At 53.8% G+C, this 16,154-nt stretch overlaps 1 protein-coding gene across 1 annotated transcript in view; it reads right to left on the reverse strand.

Annotated features, from left to right (window-relative positions):
* Positions 1-292: 292 nt before the first annotated feature.
* The window catches only part of LOC144721357 (kelch domain-containing protein 8A-like), a 44,169-nt gene continuing 28,307 nt past the window's right edge, over positions 293-16,154 (reverse strand). Inside the window, exons 3-5 of the mRNA XM_078598919.1 lie at positions 7,542-7,766; positions 2,946-3,047; positions 293-1,386 (exon numbers count right to left, since the gene is read on the reverse strand). Of these exons, the coding sequence (XP_078455045.1) occupies positions 1,190-1,386; positions 2,946-3,047; positions 7,542-7,766 (524 nt within the window). The 3' untranslated portion in view covers positions 293-1,189. The remainder of the gene's footprint in view (positions 1,387-2,945; positions 3,048-7,541; positions 7,767-16,154) is intronic.

Below are 16,154 nucleotides of genomic sequence, written 5' to 3' on the forward strand. Positions count from 1 at the left end.
TTTGTAACGAGGCTCCAGCGCCGCCACGCCGCCTTTCATCGGTGGCTCAAAGCCGCCTTCGATGAGCACCACAGAACGACGCAAACGCCTCCGCGTTGGCCCACAGTCGCCGCAGACCGCGCGGCGTTTTCGCAACCCCCCCCCACCGACGGCGCTGAGCGAGCGAGCGATCGAGGCCGGGCTGCGTGAGTGTGAATGTCGCCCCGTGAGTGTTCCACGTCCCCACCAGTGGCCCATTGTGGCGGTTGGGGGGGGACCGAAGCTGAAATAAAATGTGGGGGGGGGGGGGGGGGGGAGGGGGTGTACTGCTCGGCCCGCTAACCCCTCGCCCCCTTTCAATGACAAACTCCGAGTGAGATCTTAATTTTAGAACTTTCGTGACTGCAGGAATTATTATTTGGTTCTTTCGGTTAAGTCACGTCTAAAGATAAAATAATAAATTAAATTAAATAATAGAATACGACGTTTCGATTGCAACACAAGCAATCATCATCAGGTATAATGAAATAGCGACATAATATCTAACCAGAAAACTATAGACAGACATATTAGCAGACAGATATCACAAGATACATACATAGCGAGAGCAACACAGGTGACAGAGAGGGGTGATCGTCTCTGTGGGGTGGCCTTAAATAGACAGAGGGGGGGCGGAGGCAGAGAGAGGGAGGGGGGTTAGAGAAAAAATTAGCATATCAATGAGTGGTCCAAAAGAAAACGTGGTGCTGCGAGTACGATGGCACAGCAAGCAAGCCGAGTGAGATGACCCAGACGAGATGTGGATGGCGGATAGAGCTGTAGCGACGTGAGAAAAATGTGGACCAAGAAAACAAACGATAGGTCGATGTGTAATGCGATGAGAGAAGAGCGAGATATAGACGAGACGGAGGGATGACAGGTGAATTGTCGATTCACATTCATTCTCTCGCTACGTTGAATAGCATCTGAACTCGAGCTGATATTTGGGTGCATCTCCGCTTATTCAGCCATGGCTCCTTGCGCCGCTTGGGGGCCCTACACTTTTGCTTCGTTCGCTTGGGGCCTCCCGCCACCAGCGCGTCCCAACGCAAACATCCTCCCCCCTCCCCCCCCCCTCACGTCGTTCGTTTTTCCGCCTTCGATGGCCGCGGCGTGTGGCCCGGGCTTCTCCTCCCCGCGTCAGTCGACGGCAACGTCTGTCGGGCCGGCGTCAGACGTCGTCCCGGACGCCCAGGGCCTCGACGGCGTCGCTGGGGCCCTGGCTGACTCCGCCCACGAGCAGCAGGCGCCCGTCCAGGGCGACGCACGAGCAGGAGCAGCGCGGCGTGGGCATGGAGGCGAGCGACTCCCAGCGGCCCCGCTCCGGGTCAAGGCCTTCCACGGACGCCAGCGGGGACGTCTGGTTGCCTGGCGCCGTGCCGAGCCGTGCCGAGCCGAGCCGTACCGAGCCGTGCCGTGCCAGGCCAAGCCGTGCCAAACCGGGCAGGGTACGCGGTGGGGAGAGACGTCGTGGTTAGTTGGGTCACAGAGCGACGACACCGACCGGGTGGCTCGGCCTTTGAGCCGGCTGGCAATCGGAAGGTTCACATCTGTGCGTTGTAGCGTCGTTACCCGCCCACTGCTTGACGTCTGTGAACAAAAGAGCTTTAGAGGCTCGTCGGATTACTCCAGGAGGATTGCTCTGATTCTAAAATTCTGGTTGGGGGTTCACTCGGCCTCCACCATCACACTCCGGGGTCGATAAAAAATGTACCACGTTGTGGGGACGTCAACAGTTGTTGACCCGTGGGTAGAATCAGCCCCTGTAAATAGGAATAGGACATTTCCATCACTCACGGGGGGCTGTGAACGTGGGATGGGCACCGCTGCAATGCTCATTTGAAGAGGGAATCACGCCGACTCTGAGAGAGATTAACATTCTAATCAATATGTAATTAACCCTCTTTGCTGGGTGTATTAACAAAGCGTCTGTGCGGATAAAGAGGCCCATTGAAAGGCCTTCAGAACTACTTCTATGACATCAACTTCCCGGGGTCGTCCGCTAGCACAGGGCGGGTGCGACTGCTTCTGGGGAGAGAGTTTTTGTTTTTGGAACTCGGATTATTCCGTCCCGTGACACGATGCCACTCGACGACGTAGAGCTGCTGACGATGACGATGATGATGATGATGCGAACCCTAAAGACCGCGTACGATCAGGCCGAGGTCCCTCGCTGACCTGGGTGGCACCTCGCGCCCGCCCTCACCCATCCTGGATCACCGACTCACCGCTGACGCCTCCTGCTGCTGCTGCTGCTGTCAGCGAGACTCGGGACAAGTTCGCACGCAGAGGACATCGCGAGCCAACGCCGCGGGCCTCGACTGTCCAAGCGAATTGACGACGATTGGTCGAATAGATAGAGGCGCAGCACCTGCAAGTGCTCGCTCACGCCACTGCTGGCCGTAAGGGCCCCCACTTAACGAGGAGCTCTGGAGGGGGAGCTCTGGAGAGACCCCTCTAGAGACAGCAGTCGTCAGTCAGCCCCCCCCCCCTGGGTTCAAGAGAGAAAAGCTACACCCGGGCATCGGAACGACCGAGGTGTGTGACGCACGTGCGTCGCAAGACGCGCATCGCGAGCGAAGCGCTCCGAGGTGGCCGCGGCGTGAAGGGTGGCGGCTCGATCAGAAACAAATCACGGTCAGTGATGTTCATCATCCCGGAGCGCGATTGACATGTGATGCCATTCTCGACGTGTGAACAGGTGGTGGTGGTGGTGAAGGAGGAGGAGGATGCGGTCTCGACACTTCACGTGGCCTCAAAGTGCACCTGGCCTGGCACAGGCGCCGTGGTGACGTCACCGCCACATAGTGGCGAATGGCGGCTGTGTGTTGGTATTGGACGAGGATGAGGAGGGGAGGGGGGATGAGGAGGGGGAGGATGGGGAGGAGGGGGAGGGGGTGGAGGAGTGGGGGGGGGGAGAAACTCACCGAGTCCGCCGATGGCCAAGACGCGGCCGCCCAGGAACCCGGCGACAAAGTCGGCCCGGCGCTCGCGCATACTCCGGGCTCGCGACGACCTCACCCAGCCACCTGGGCACACAAACACACAACACACACACACAACACACACACACAGACAACACAAACACACAACACACAACACACACAACACACAACACACACAACACACACACAACACACACAGACACACAGACACACACAGAAACACAGACACACACAGACACACACAAACACACAGATACACAAACACACAGATACACAAACAGACAGACACACAAACACACAGACACACAAACACACACAAACACACAGATACACAAACACACAGACACACAAACACACACAGACACACAAACACACAGACACACAGACACAAAGACACACAAACACACAGACACACAGACACACAAACACAAGCAGTTGGAGCAGACAGCATCGCCTGCTGACGGGAGCCGTCGGCTTGACATGGAACTCGGGTCGCTGGGTTCGCAGCGCGGCGGGACAGCCGTTGCAATGCGGTTAGTGAGCGCCTATTAAGGCCAACATCACGCCCCCGTCACCCTTTGTCTCCCCAGTGCTGATGGGTTTTTTTTTACACACCGCGCCGGCTGCTTATTTGAGGCTGTGTCGATCACCTTGATACCGGCAAAAAAGGATCCCATATACAGGTTGAGAGTTTGCTCATCACTGATGTCCATCATGACAAGAACTCAGGTTGTAGTGCGATGCACTAAGCACTATACCACCGCTGCTCACAGTACGCGAACATACACGCGCACGCACACGTGTACACAAAGGTGGATGTGCACGCACGGGTGCACGTGCGCAAACGCAGTGACGCAAACGCTTTAGAAATAGTTGACGGCTACCCTCCCTGAACCTAAATTTACCCAAATTCGCCGATGCTTCAAGGTCAAATCCACCCCAAAGATTTAAAACCGCTCGCGCGTGCCCGTGCACCAATCGCCCATTCATCACCGGCTGCATGCAGACACTAATGCACTCCCACACTCACATTGCCGCACACTCTCGCTCGTAGACACACACACGCACGCACACTCGTTTGCTCATAGCCACTCACACACACACTCGCACGTAGACACACGCACACAAACTCGTTCGTAGACACACACACACTCACTCGTAGACACACGCAACTTGCTTGTAGACACACGTACACACACTTTCTTGCAGACACACGCACACACACGCTCACTCGTAGACACACTCACACACTCACTCGTAGACACACGCACACACACACTCACTCGTAGACACACGCACACACACACTCGTAGACACACGCACACACACACTCGTAGACACACGCACGCAAAAAGTCAAAGGACCCTGCACCTTTCACACAAAGACTTTCGGGGGCACGTGCTGTCAGCAGCGCCTTACAACAATGAATTTTTGAATCCACCTATGCGGGGGCTTTTAGTGTCGCCCGCTGGCACGGTGCGCGGTGGGTATTGACGGGGCTTCTCCGATAAATCTCAAGCCACGCGGAGCCAATCGCTCGTTAACGGAGTCGGCAGAACGTGCCGATGCAGCACACGCGGCGGCTGAGCCACTCTCGTCCCCGCACCGCGGCGACTTCGCGCGGACTGCCCCGAGGACGTGAACGCGATGAGGTTTCTGGGTCATTAGCGAGAGTCACTGGGCGACTCCCGTGCCTGCGAGGGGATCATTAATCACTCATTAAATGGCATTGACCAAAGCGTCGCAATGTCGCGGGACGACTGGTGGAGAGAAAGAGAGTCATCAGAGACTTCCCCGGAGAAACCAATCACGAGTCAAAGTCAAAAGATTTCCTAGGCGACGCTGATCTCGCGTTCACAGCCACGAGTCAGCGGTGGCAATTCCACATCCCCATGACGGGTGTGGGTTTAAATACCATTGGGCAACGACTGTTGACTCGTCCACGAAGCGGTACGTATTTTATCGACCCCATACAAAGTGATGGGCCGAGTCCAGCCCCAACTGGGATAATAATGATGATGAACTCAACACATCCATCGCTCAGCATCGGCACCGACTGCTGACGAGGTGCGTGACGAGGATTAAACGAGGCCCCTGGGGATTGGGCCGCAGCGTGCACGCCAACGAACACCCCCCCCCCCTCTGTCACTCTCGCTTCACGAAGCCCGAACGACCTCGCACGCTGACGCGCAGCTCCACGCACGGCGGAGCGGGCGTGCGGCCCGGGACCCGTCTCGTCTGCTACTCAACCATCAGCAATGGCACGCACGCGAAGGCCACCCCCCCTCCTCCCCGTGCCCCCGTGTAGCCTGTAGCAGAGTGTTTTGGCAGGTGCTGTTAGCGAGCACAGGTACTGTGGTGCGATGCGTGGCTGAGCCGACCTAGAAGAGGCCCAGGGCCCGTTTAGATCATTGCCGTGAGCGAGGATCAAACTCGGGTCGCAAGGGTTGGTATTGCAGCGCGCTAACCGCTACACCACCGCTCCCCACTCACACACGCACACACACACACGCAAACACACAAATATTCACTCAGGCACTACGCAAACACTCGAGCACCCACACATTTTCGCACACACGCACGCGCGCGCGCGCACAAAATCTCGCCCAGGCACTCACACGCACTCATGCCCGTGCACAGACGCGCTCACACGCACAAAGACACTCGCTGATGCACACACACCACACCACACGCTGACGATCGCACAGAAACACTCATGTGCAGGCGCATCCTCGCATATAAGAGGCTGTCAGAAAGTTTGGAGAACCGTATATATACATTTCACATGCGCTGTGCATTTTTTTTATTACCATAGCGGCCTTTAACGCGAGCGGTGTTAGTCTATTAAATGATAAGCAGATGCCAGAAGCCACAAAATACGCCAAATATTTTCCCGCTTGATGTGATTTTTTTTTACGCGGACCGTTTCATTTTTAAAACTTCCTAACCCAATCCTTACGTGTGTAAAAAAAAGAATATCTTTTTACGATAATAATAATAATGCTTTCCGTGAAGAAAAAAAAATGATATCTTACACTTCGCCGCGAGCCAGAAATTACTGCCGCAAACCCGTTCCATCTTCGGGGGTGAATGTGGCAGCCGTGTCAGCCGTGGCAGCGTGCAAGACGCGGGGCCCCAACGTGTACGCTGGCCTTACGGGGAAGCGACATCGCCGCGCTTAATGTAATTGACTTTTAATTATAAGTTCTTCCCCCCCCCCTTCCCGTAAGCCCCCCTTAACTGGATTTATGATGAGATTAAGCGGCCGCCGCCTACTGCGTCTCTTAAGCGCCGGTGTTGTCGCTCGCACGCAGTCCTGCTAACGGCGCGCCGTCTCGCTTCACTTAAATTAATCGGAACGCGGGCTCAGGGTCGTTTGTGGCATACATTTGAGTCTCGCAGTGGCACGGCGGGTAAAGGTTGGAGGCGGGGCGTGTGTGGAGACGGTGGCACTCAGGATGCCGCGTGTCACTCTCCTTTATCTCTCGGTAGATTTTTATTCTCTCGGCCCCTGTCGATCCGACGAGGCGTTTTAAGCGAGAGCCACGCGTCCGACGACGCACCCAAGGCTCTCTGCGGGCGGCACGACTGTGCTATCAGGGAACTTTGTCGCGGCCCTGTGGATGAACAGCGCAGCCAGAGTGGCGTGCCGAGAGCAGTGGACTGGGTGCGGTGTGCCGGGTGCGGTGTGCTGGGTGCAGGATGCTGAGTGCAGGGGGCAGGGTGCAGGGTATTGGATGCGGCGTCCTGGGTGCTGGGTAAGCGTGCTGGGTGCGGTGTGCGGCGTGTTAAGGGAATGCTTGCCCCTGCCATAGGAATCTGGGATTTCCACCACTGGCTCAGGTCTGTGAATAGATGAGCCTCACCTCGGAAATATGGTTTGACTTTGACTTATGATTTATTTAACCAGGAAAGCTTCACCGAGTCTCAAGACTGCCTTTCAGGAGGGCCCTGCTACTTTGGGTGTTTCGGTAATTCCATTAGCCATGAGCCAAAGCAGAAATCGGTACCACCTAAGGCAACAAAATTGTAGCAGTGCCGATTTATAAATGTGCCTAATGAGTGAACTACTTGATTAATCTCACTCACTTCACGCGGTTATCGCATAACTCACTATTTACTGGCCTCGTAGAGACAGTGTAACCACACCTGTTCGGCCACCTCACGTGGTACCGACAAGTGAGACATCTGGCCTGGGCTCACGGCCTACATTTTATTGAGCGAGTGATTCACGATCTCCTTACACGCGAGAGGAGCTCCACTTCACTCATGGCGCACATACACCGCCGCAACGCCGTTCTCCCGACGTCCTCCAACGAGCTGTCAATGCCCATTTGAGCAAGAAATCACTTTGACCATTCTCATTATTATTGTTGTTGTTGCTTTAACCTATTTCATTGTCCCCGCGTTTTTGTTTACACCTCTGGAGGTGGCGACACCCAGAACTCCCCCCAAAGTCAGGTGCGACAACACCCGCGACGATCTTCAATCGGCCAGCGTCGCGCGCTGCGTGCATGGGGGGAGGGTGGATGGGGGGGGGGGCACGGGGGAGGGGGGGGGTGGATGGGGGGCACCCACCCTGCGTGAAGTCAAAGGTCTCGACGGTGCTCACGAAGGTGGGCCGCGAGTAGTAGTTGTGCAGGCCGGGCTGCTCGAGGCCGCCCAGGCTGTAGAGGGCCCGATCGGCCAGCGCGTGGCCCGCGAAGGCGCGCTTGGTCGGCAGGTCCGGGAAGCGCGCCCACGTGCCCGCCTCGACGTCGTACACCTCGAAGGCCGTCACGGGGTTCTTGCCCTGCCGCCCGCCTGGCACCCCGTGGGGGTGGGTGGGGGAGTTGTGGGTGGGGTTGTAGGGGCATTGACGGGAAGACGGGAGGCGAAGGGAGAACAGAATTCGCGTTGGGTGAGTCGGTTCGGGTGGTGCGGAGGTCAAGGGCGCTGAGTTGGCACCCGTGAGAGCCCGAGTTCGGATCCAGGATTCGGCGGCCTGGGCTTGAACCCAGCTCAAAAAGTCTGGGAAGTTGGTGGTGTCAGGTCCGCGCACGAATATGAATACATAATTTCAGCTCTTGGGATTACGAATATTAACACCCTTTAGGTGTCAGATGATACAACACATATATTATTTCAGTTGGAGAGCAGCCTTCTGTATGGACCAGAGGTCACTTGAAGTTATTTCTGAGGTAGCTCTGTAGTGTCTGCTTCCTTGGGTCGTTATCTAATTTTTTACTTGGTGGGTAGTTTTAATTTGAGGAATTGCCCGATTGAAGTTTTTTTTTTAATCCGGCAGTTCCGCTATAGGGCAAATATACGTTGGTTTCATACCGCTTCTTGATTTAGTAAATACATTTTTCTTTTCTGAGCGCTTCATTTACTTTATCCTCGTTATAAGTAGGCTGTCGCCACGTGTGCGATCTAGCATCTACCATGATTGTACAGCGTCATTGTGAGATGCGATACGCACGGATGACGCTGCACAAAACGTACACTATCATTATTATTACAACCAATGCCTGCACGAGAAAACTGTTGCCTCACTTCATAAAACCGTGTCGCCAGTCTCTCCGGCAGTCCGAGTGGGGGGCGGGCGAGGGTATTGGGGGGGGGGGGGTGTTAGGGAGGAGTCGATCAGATTTCTGGCAGACGGATGGCGACGCGGCCGCTAATTATACCGATCCAGCCCCCCCCCCCCCGCAACACGTAATTACAGCAGGCCCCCCACAGTACGGGCAGAGAGAGAGAGCGGTCTGTGATGTGTTCACGTGCAACTGACAGGCGCGTAGTCACGGGGTGGGGGGTGGGTGGGGGGAGGTCTGGACACGCCCCAACAACTTTCAAAAATGGCTCAGAGACACCCCCAAGAATTTGGACAACATAAAATTCCTGGCATTTTCCAAGTCCGCGTTATTCTCCCTTCTTCTACGGGGTGACAGAGATGCTGGTTGTGCTGATGACCGAACCTTTACATTACGCAGTAGCGCGCGATCTGTACACTCGGTACTGAGTCCCTCGCAACCAATGCATTATTTAGATTCAATGTCATCATCGTACCGAAGGACTACTCCTAGCCGTGGCAAAGTGGTTGGCGAACCTCACGGAGCCCGCCTGCAATCTGACCAAAAAACAACAACGGAAGCCACTCAGTGGCTTCCTTCCCTGCGTCGAGATCGGATCACTGGAGCGACCTCCTTTCGCTCGCACAGAGATGTCAGCGTTGGCACCGTGCACCTGATCTGAGCAACAACCAGCGGCAACCGTGCGTCTAAGTAGGTCACCCCAACGTGCACAGTGCAGGCACGCGCCATCGATACCGACTCGGCAGGACAGCGATCGCCACGGATGTGAACACGCGTCCCATGGCGCCAGCCACGTCGCGCGGTCGGATCGTGCAGTAAAATTTAAAACATTTCGTTTTTTTACTTTTACCAGGTAAGGCCCACTGAGCTATATCGGTCTTTTTTTCAGAAGCGATCTGGCCGCAAATGGTAGCCCAACCATGTGGATTGTCGTGTGGAAATGTACAGCAGACATTCTCTAAACGCACATTGATTCTAAATGTGGAGGGGAAAAACCGGAGGACCCGGAGAAAAATCCATGCGGCCACGGGGAGAGAGAGAGACACGCAAACTCCAAATATACAGCAGTAGGCGTCAGGGTCGGGATTGAACCCACGACCTCCTGTATACCAGGAGAGGTAGTTAACATCTCCTAGCCACCGCGGAAATGAACCACGCAGCGACCGGTCCTGCGTGCCGAGATTGCCGATAACCGCGTGGTTAAACGCGAGCGGTCGGCCAATTAAATTAGTTCGAGAGAACATTGAAAAGTGACCGGGACAAAGGAAAATTAATTTGCACAATTTTTATATTTTATATTACGATTGCGCCATAAATAATGCTTGCAATGTAATGACCACATTCACACAAACAATCCTTCAACCCGAGATTTTAATTTATAAAGCCTCTGTAAGTGGTCAAATGCAAAAAATTAAGTGGGCGGGGGGGGGACCCCCCAACAACTACGCACAAGTTTCTTTGCAATGAATTCCATTTGGCAAATCGAAAATTGAATCTCGACTTGATAATAATGGTGACTTTTTTTTGGTTCATACAAAAGGAATCCATTACCAGCCGTCGACTCGTTTGCTTTATTTTAAACGAACCCGCACGCTGCACAGCCCAAACCGCCACGCATTTCGCTCTGAGCTCAGGGCCTGCACCGTGGCTGGCGCGAGGCGCGGTGCCTCACAATCAGCCTGTGGGACACACGCCGCTGGCTCCCCACCAGTGTATCGACTCAGGGGATGATGATGATGATGACGACGAAGATGGTAGTGGTGGTGCTGGCGATGGTGATAGGCGGCTTAAATGCAGAAAGTTGGCACAGTAGGGGGTCACAGCTGGTGGTGCATCTGCCATTCATCTCAGTCAGTCAACCCATGGCACCTGCTGGCTCTGTCCCGTGACCTCCTGCCAGCAGCGAGCCTTCAACAATTCACGTCGCCTCGGAGTGCACCTAGCCTGGCACAAGCGCCGTGGTGACATCAACACCACTTCGTGGTGAATGGCGGCTGTTGTTGTTGATGCTAATGCCGACAACAACAAAAAATAATACAGATCACCATGTGACTGTGACAATAATTAGATGATGACAATACAAGTTTGATGATGATAATGAAGATGACAATGTTGTGGCGATTATATGATGACAATGATGAATGTATCATGGTGGTGGTGGTGGATCTAATAATGATAATAACATGTATTATGACAATGATAACAAGAGTTAGATGAACATCACGAACTTATGATGATGATGATGATCCTGACGATTATTATATCCGCCGGCTGAACGGAACACGCTTGCAAGTCACACTCTCCGCCACAGCTCCACGGGGCCGGACACCAAGCGTGATTATTGAAACTTTATCCGTCGCATATTTGTTTCCCCGTTTTCTTTTCGCGCGCTGCGAGTAACGCGACGAGGCTGGCGCGCCGCCACCGGGGGTGTGAGTCGCCTTGCCGCCAGGAATCGACCGCCAGCCGTCGCGACAGATTTAGCCGCGCGCTGCCACGGCCGATTTGAAACGGCCTCGCGTGTAATGGTGGCTGACAGTGCTCACAGCAAAAACGGGCCACCACCACCGCCACCGCCGCCGCCACCACAACAACAAAAAAAGCCGCAGAAAAAAAAACAAACCAGGTTCCAGGAGCGTCGGAGTGCGGCGCTATGGCAAGAGGAACATCTCGCAATGCCACAGGGAGGTCCAGAGCTGCGTTGCGTGCACGTTCGCCGTCTTGAGTGGGGTGTTAGCAAAGCGGCGGACGAGCACGGGGGAAGACCGACACGTGACTCAGGACAACTGCTTCGACAAGAGGACGATGCTGGAAGTGTCAGGACAGGTGGTGACCTTTGGCGTGCCCCAGGTCCCTGTCCCCAGTCGTCTATTGCGAAACGTTAGAATACTCATCATCATCAGCAGCAGCAGCCATGATCTATCCGCTGCTGCTCTAAGAAGGCCTCCCCAATCCACAGCCATCGTTCAGGGTGCTGGGAACAGCGGTCTCGCAACGCGGCGAAGACAACGACCCCCCGGTATAGTCTCGACGGACTGTCGGAGCAGCGTAACGGTCCACGTGGCACCTACGATCGAGCCGATGTCTCCATGCACAGCGAGAGGGGCTCGTCCTCTCGGACTCGCTCCGTCCCTTGGCTAACAACGCCGACGTTATTCAGAGCATTTGTCTGCTGCTAGGCATTTACACGTGATGATGATGACGATACGCCACTTCGTTGAGCTATCAGGTCGCGTCTGAAAAATAGCTTTACAGCTCAGTGCGCCTTACCTGGTTAAATTAAAAAATTTGTCTAATTAGTTTAATAGGAATTCTTGACCATCGACCGTCACCCCCTCTCGCGACGTTGTCACAGCCAAACCCCCACGTGCATTTCCTCGACAATCAATGCCATGGCTTCAAGCTCCGTGCTCTCTCCTTGATCCACGCGTCATTGTTTCTCTCAATGTGATTCCCAGCACGAATCTCTCCGCTTCGTTGTGGTACTTTCCAGTTGCTGTTCCTGTATGCCTCGTTACCGTGCCTGTTTTCTGACTGCCGTAAATTTGACAAAAAAAATCGCTTCCAAAAACATATGTACGTTGAAAAGCGTTACAGAATCCATACATATGCATGATTTTTTATTCCCTGTTATGCATTTACTTTGTTATTATTATACTTAAAATGTGCCGGTGGGATTTTCGGAAGCCACAGAGCACTAATGCCGTGGTGGGATGAGGTGGTTACCGTACGTATCCTTCTCTCGTTCACACCTTGCAATCTCTCTCTCTTGTAAACCAGTTGCGTTTGTCTCGCGGGAATCTCGCTCGCGTGGATTAACTAAAAACGTTGCCTTGATTCACTGATTGATGCGACAGTCGGGGGATTGAGAATGCGGTTGAGGCTCACTGCAGAGGTGTGAACGGGATTATTCGAGACTCGCCGACCACGCGCTAGGAATTAACGCGCTTCGCAGGATAATACAAGGCCTGCGATGTAAAACATTAGAATTTCATTCGTAGGAATGTCATGATGTCCCCCCCCCCTCCCCGCAACTCCGATTAGCACGGTTGGCTACGTACGGTGCGAAAGAAGTTCAACATACATACATGAAACCAATGCACATTCATCAGATGGCAGAAGCCCTTCATCATAACAATGCAAAACCAGCCCAGATTTGGCATCCTTTAATTTCGATCGAGTTCGACCCTTGGATGGATGGTTCACGTGGGCAACATTTTTAAAAAGAGCTTCATAGCTCATCGGATTTCTCCATTATAAATACATAGTCTGATTCTGGTTGGGTACAGTGTGGACGAGGTTAGACATCCATAGGACAGGTTGTAACGATTTAACTCGCCACCGATATGAACTAAATAGGCCAAACATCACGATAACTCAAAATAACTCTTGAAAGCGAGTCTTGTGACCCAAAGTGAGTCTTTCTTGGGAGAATAAATCCATCATTGTTATTTAATCACATCGTCATGACGGAACGCTCACTGTGTTTCGCTTTCGAGCAGGGCTGCCCAGACTAGGGGGCGAAAGGACAAAACATAGCCCTGGGTCTCGCACAAGAGAGGGTCGCAAATCGGGCATGAAGGGGGGCGGGGCACCTGGAATTTGGCCTCCGAGAACCTCTCTCGGCGGCCCTGCTCCCGAGAAGAGACCGGGGCGTGCGTGCTTATGCCACGATCCGGTGCTTATGCCGTTTGAAAGAGGCTGTGTCGCTGTTGTTGTTGTTGTTCTTTTCTTGCCGTTTAGTTTTTTTTTTACTTCGAATACATTTTGTATTTTTTTTGCACGAAATTCAAACGGAGGAGGAGGAGGAGCATGATCACATTTGTGGATGAGGCACAGCCACCTGGGGGAAGGGAGTGGGGGGGGCGGCGTTGGCGTCGGGAGCCATCTGCTCACGTGCCGAGACTACTGCCGCCGCTGCCGTCCCAGCAGATCGGGCTGTGGGCGGTAATCGTCGCACTGCCCGGGCGCGCGGACGCCGACTCCCGCCCAACGCTGGCACGGCCGCCCGATTGCCTGCCGATGGTTGAGTTCGTTCGTTTATTTTTTGTGTCGCGGAGCCCCCAATAAGGGCAGCGGCTGGTGTCGCCGTGCCCCCTTCCCGCATGCGTCCAGCACGGCACGGCCGGGCACGGCGTGAAGCAAATCGATCGTGCGATGATTTCCGCCAACCACGCAGCGGGCACTGTGAAGGTAAAGCCACTGGATTTTCTTGGGAGGCTCAACCGGGACACGTAGTTGTGAGCTGAGAAAGTCTCCCCCCCCCCTCCCGTGTCTCTCTCAGCTCCGCCTACTTTAACATGGTCACGCCCATTCAATCACTAGCGCCGCACACGGTGAGTGGATTCGCTCTTTCGGATGTTGTCCTCGCCCACTGCTCAGTCGCCGCTGACTCGGCTGCCAACCCCACCCACCGCTCAGGGAGACCCGCCCACTACTCAAGGCCCTTTGCCCCATATCGCTAATCCAGTCAATTGTGTGCTTTCTCTCCAACTTTTATTCCAAGTAAAATGCACACGATAGTGTTATTTTTGGGAAGGAATTCCAAGGATTTTTTTGTTTTACTCTGGGCATTACTGCTGTACGGGAAACGCGCACTCACACGCTCAGCAAAACTGAAAAAAACGCCAACGAGAGCCTAATCCTAATTAGTCCACTAACCTTCACCGTGACCAGCAGTGGCTTGGCGTGCTTGGCGAGGGGCCTTGGCATGAGGGGTTAAATTGCGACCCCAGCCGAATTCACCCCCTCCTCCTCCTCCTCGTGTGCCCGGGCGCCTCTCCGCCTCGCGAGGCACTCGCCCATTTGCACCGTCTACAATCCGCCCGATGGCCACGCCACTGCTAAGCACACACGCCAATCAGCGCAGAGACATCACCCTAATTTGCATTTCTTTACGGCGCCAAGGTGGCGAGATGTTAACTACCTCGCCTGGTATACAGGAGATCGTGGGTACGATCCCGACCCTGACAATGCCTGCTGCATATTTGGAGTTTGCGTGTCTCTCTCTCATCATCACGGTGGCTAGGAGATGTTAACTACCTCGCCTGGTATACAGGAGATCGTGGGTATGATCCCGACCCTGACAATGCCTGCTGCTGTATATTTGGAGTTTGCGGTGTGTGTCTCTCTTCTACGGGTCCTCCGGGTTTTCCCTCCACATTTATAATAAACATGCGTTCAGAGTATTTGGCTGCTAGACATTATCCACGTGATAAGCCACTTCGTTGAGCTATCATTTGTGATAGCCAGGTCGCTTCTGAAAAAGAGCTACATATCTGTAGTGGGGTTACCTGTTAAAATAAATAAATACATAGTTGTTTATATCACCAATGATATCCCACGGAATCCAATCAGCGCCTAGCCCGAGCAATATTCCTATCACTAACATCTACTCCACATCTTGGCTTTTCACCCAAGACGCCATCTACTTACACCCCCCCCCTTTCCATTTTGCCTTTTCATAATTTGTAGTTTTCTGCCGCTTGTGATGCAGGGTCCTTGCGTTACGGCGTTGTGGTCGCGTGGATTTTTCTCTCCGGGCCTTCTGGTTTTCTCACCACATTTCCAAACGCGCGTTTTTAGTATTTGGCTGCTCTACATTTCCACGTGATAAGCCACTTTGTTGAGCTGTCATTTGTGGGCAGGTCGCTTCTGAAAAAGAGCTACAGAGCTCAATGGGCCTTACCTGGTAAAGTAAATAATATATATATACATGTGAAGCCTTATTCACGAAAATATGAACACCAAAGACGCATTACTATGGTAAAACATAGATGGATCTATCGATAATCCTTAGCAGGTACGAGCTCATTGAGACAATGCTTATCTCATGTCCTTGCTTTGGATTGCGTGCTTTGCGGCCCTCAACACACATTTAATTGTCCTTGCTGTTCTAGAATACACTTTAAGGCGATGCACAGTATATTCGGCATTGCGGCAATATCCAATGTTGTACTGTACGATGCTCGAGCAGCTATGCTCCCCGCGTTCACCAACTGCTCCCCACCTTCCCTGACCAACGTGGTGAAGTATGGTGAAACACGCCCGCGACCCGCACGGCGTCGGGAGAGGCCCTCATTCAGCGTCGGATTGACACATTCGGCTGTGCTTGAAATTGTCGGGGGAAATATCCCCACAATGCCCTGGCGAGATTCACACTGCGAGGTTAGCAAGTGCCAACCTCCTTCTCTAAAAAGCACCCCACCCACCAAAACTGTCCGTCCACACGCAATCAAGACGAGACGCAGATCCCCCGTATAGCCTTCACAGGATTTTGGGACAAGTACAGTGAGCGAGCACCAATGAAAGGCCAGCACCACGCCCGGCCGCCTTTGTCTCCCTAGTGGCGATGTGTTACACAGAGCACCAGATACAGAACCAGTTTGAGGCTGAGTCGACCTCGAGGAGGCCCAGGACCGGTTTAGATAATCGTCACTGGCGTTGGTCGTGAGCGGAAATCGAACTCTAGTCGCCGGGTTCGTAGCGCAGGGCACGAAACCGCTACACTGATGCTCCACACACGTGCAAACACACACACACACGTGCAAACACACACACACACACACGTGCAAACACACACACACACACACACACGTGCAAACACACACACACACAC

This window comes from Lampetra planeri, chromosome 11, assembly GCF_965212315.1.
Source record: "Lampetra planeri chromosome 11, kcLamPlan1.2.h2, whole genome shotgun sequence".
Classification (NCBI taxonomy): domain Eukaryota; kingdom Metazoa; phylum Chordata; class Hyperoartia; order Petromyzontiformes; family Petromyzontidae; genus Lampetra; species Lampetra planeri.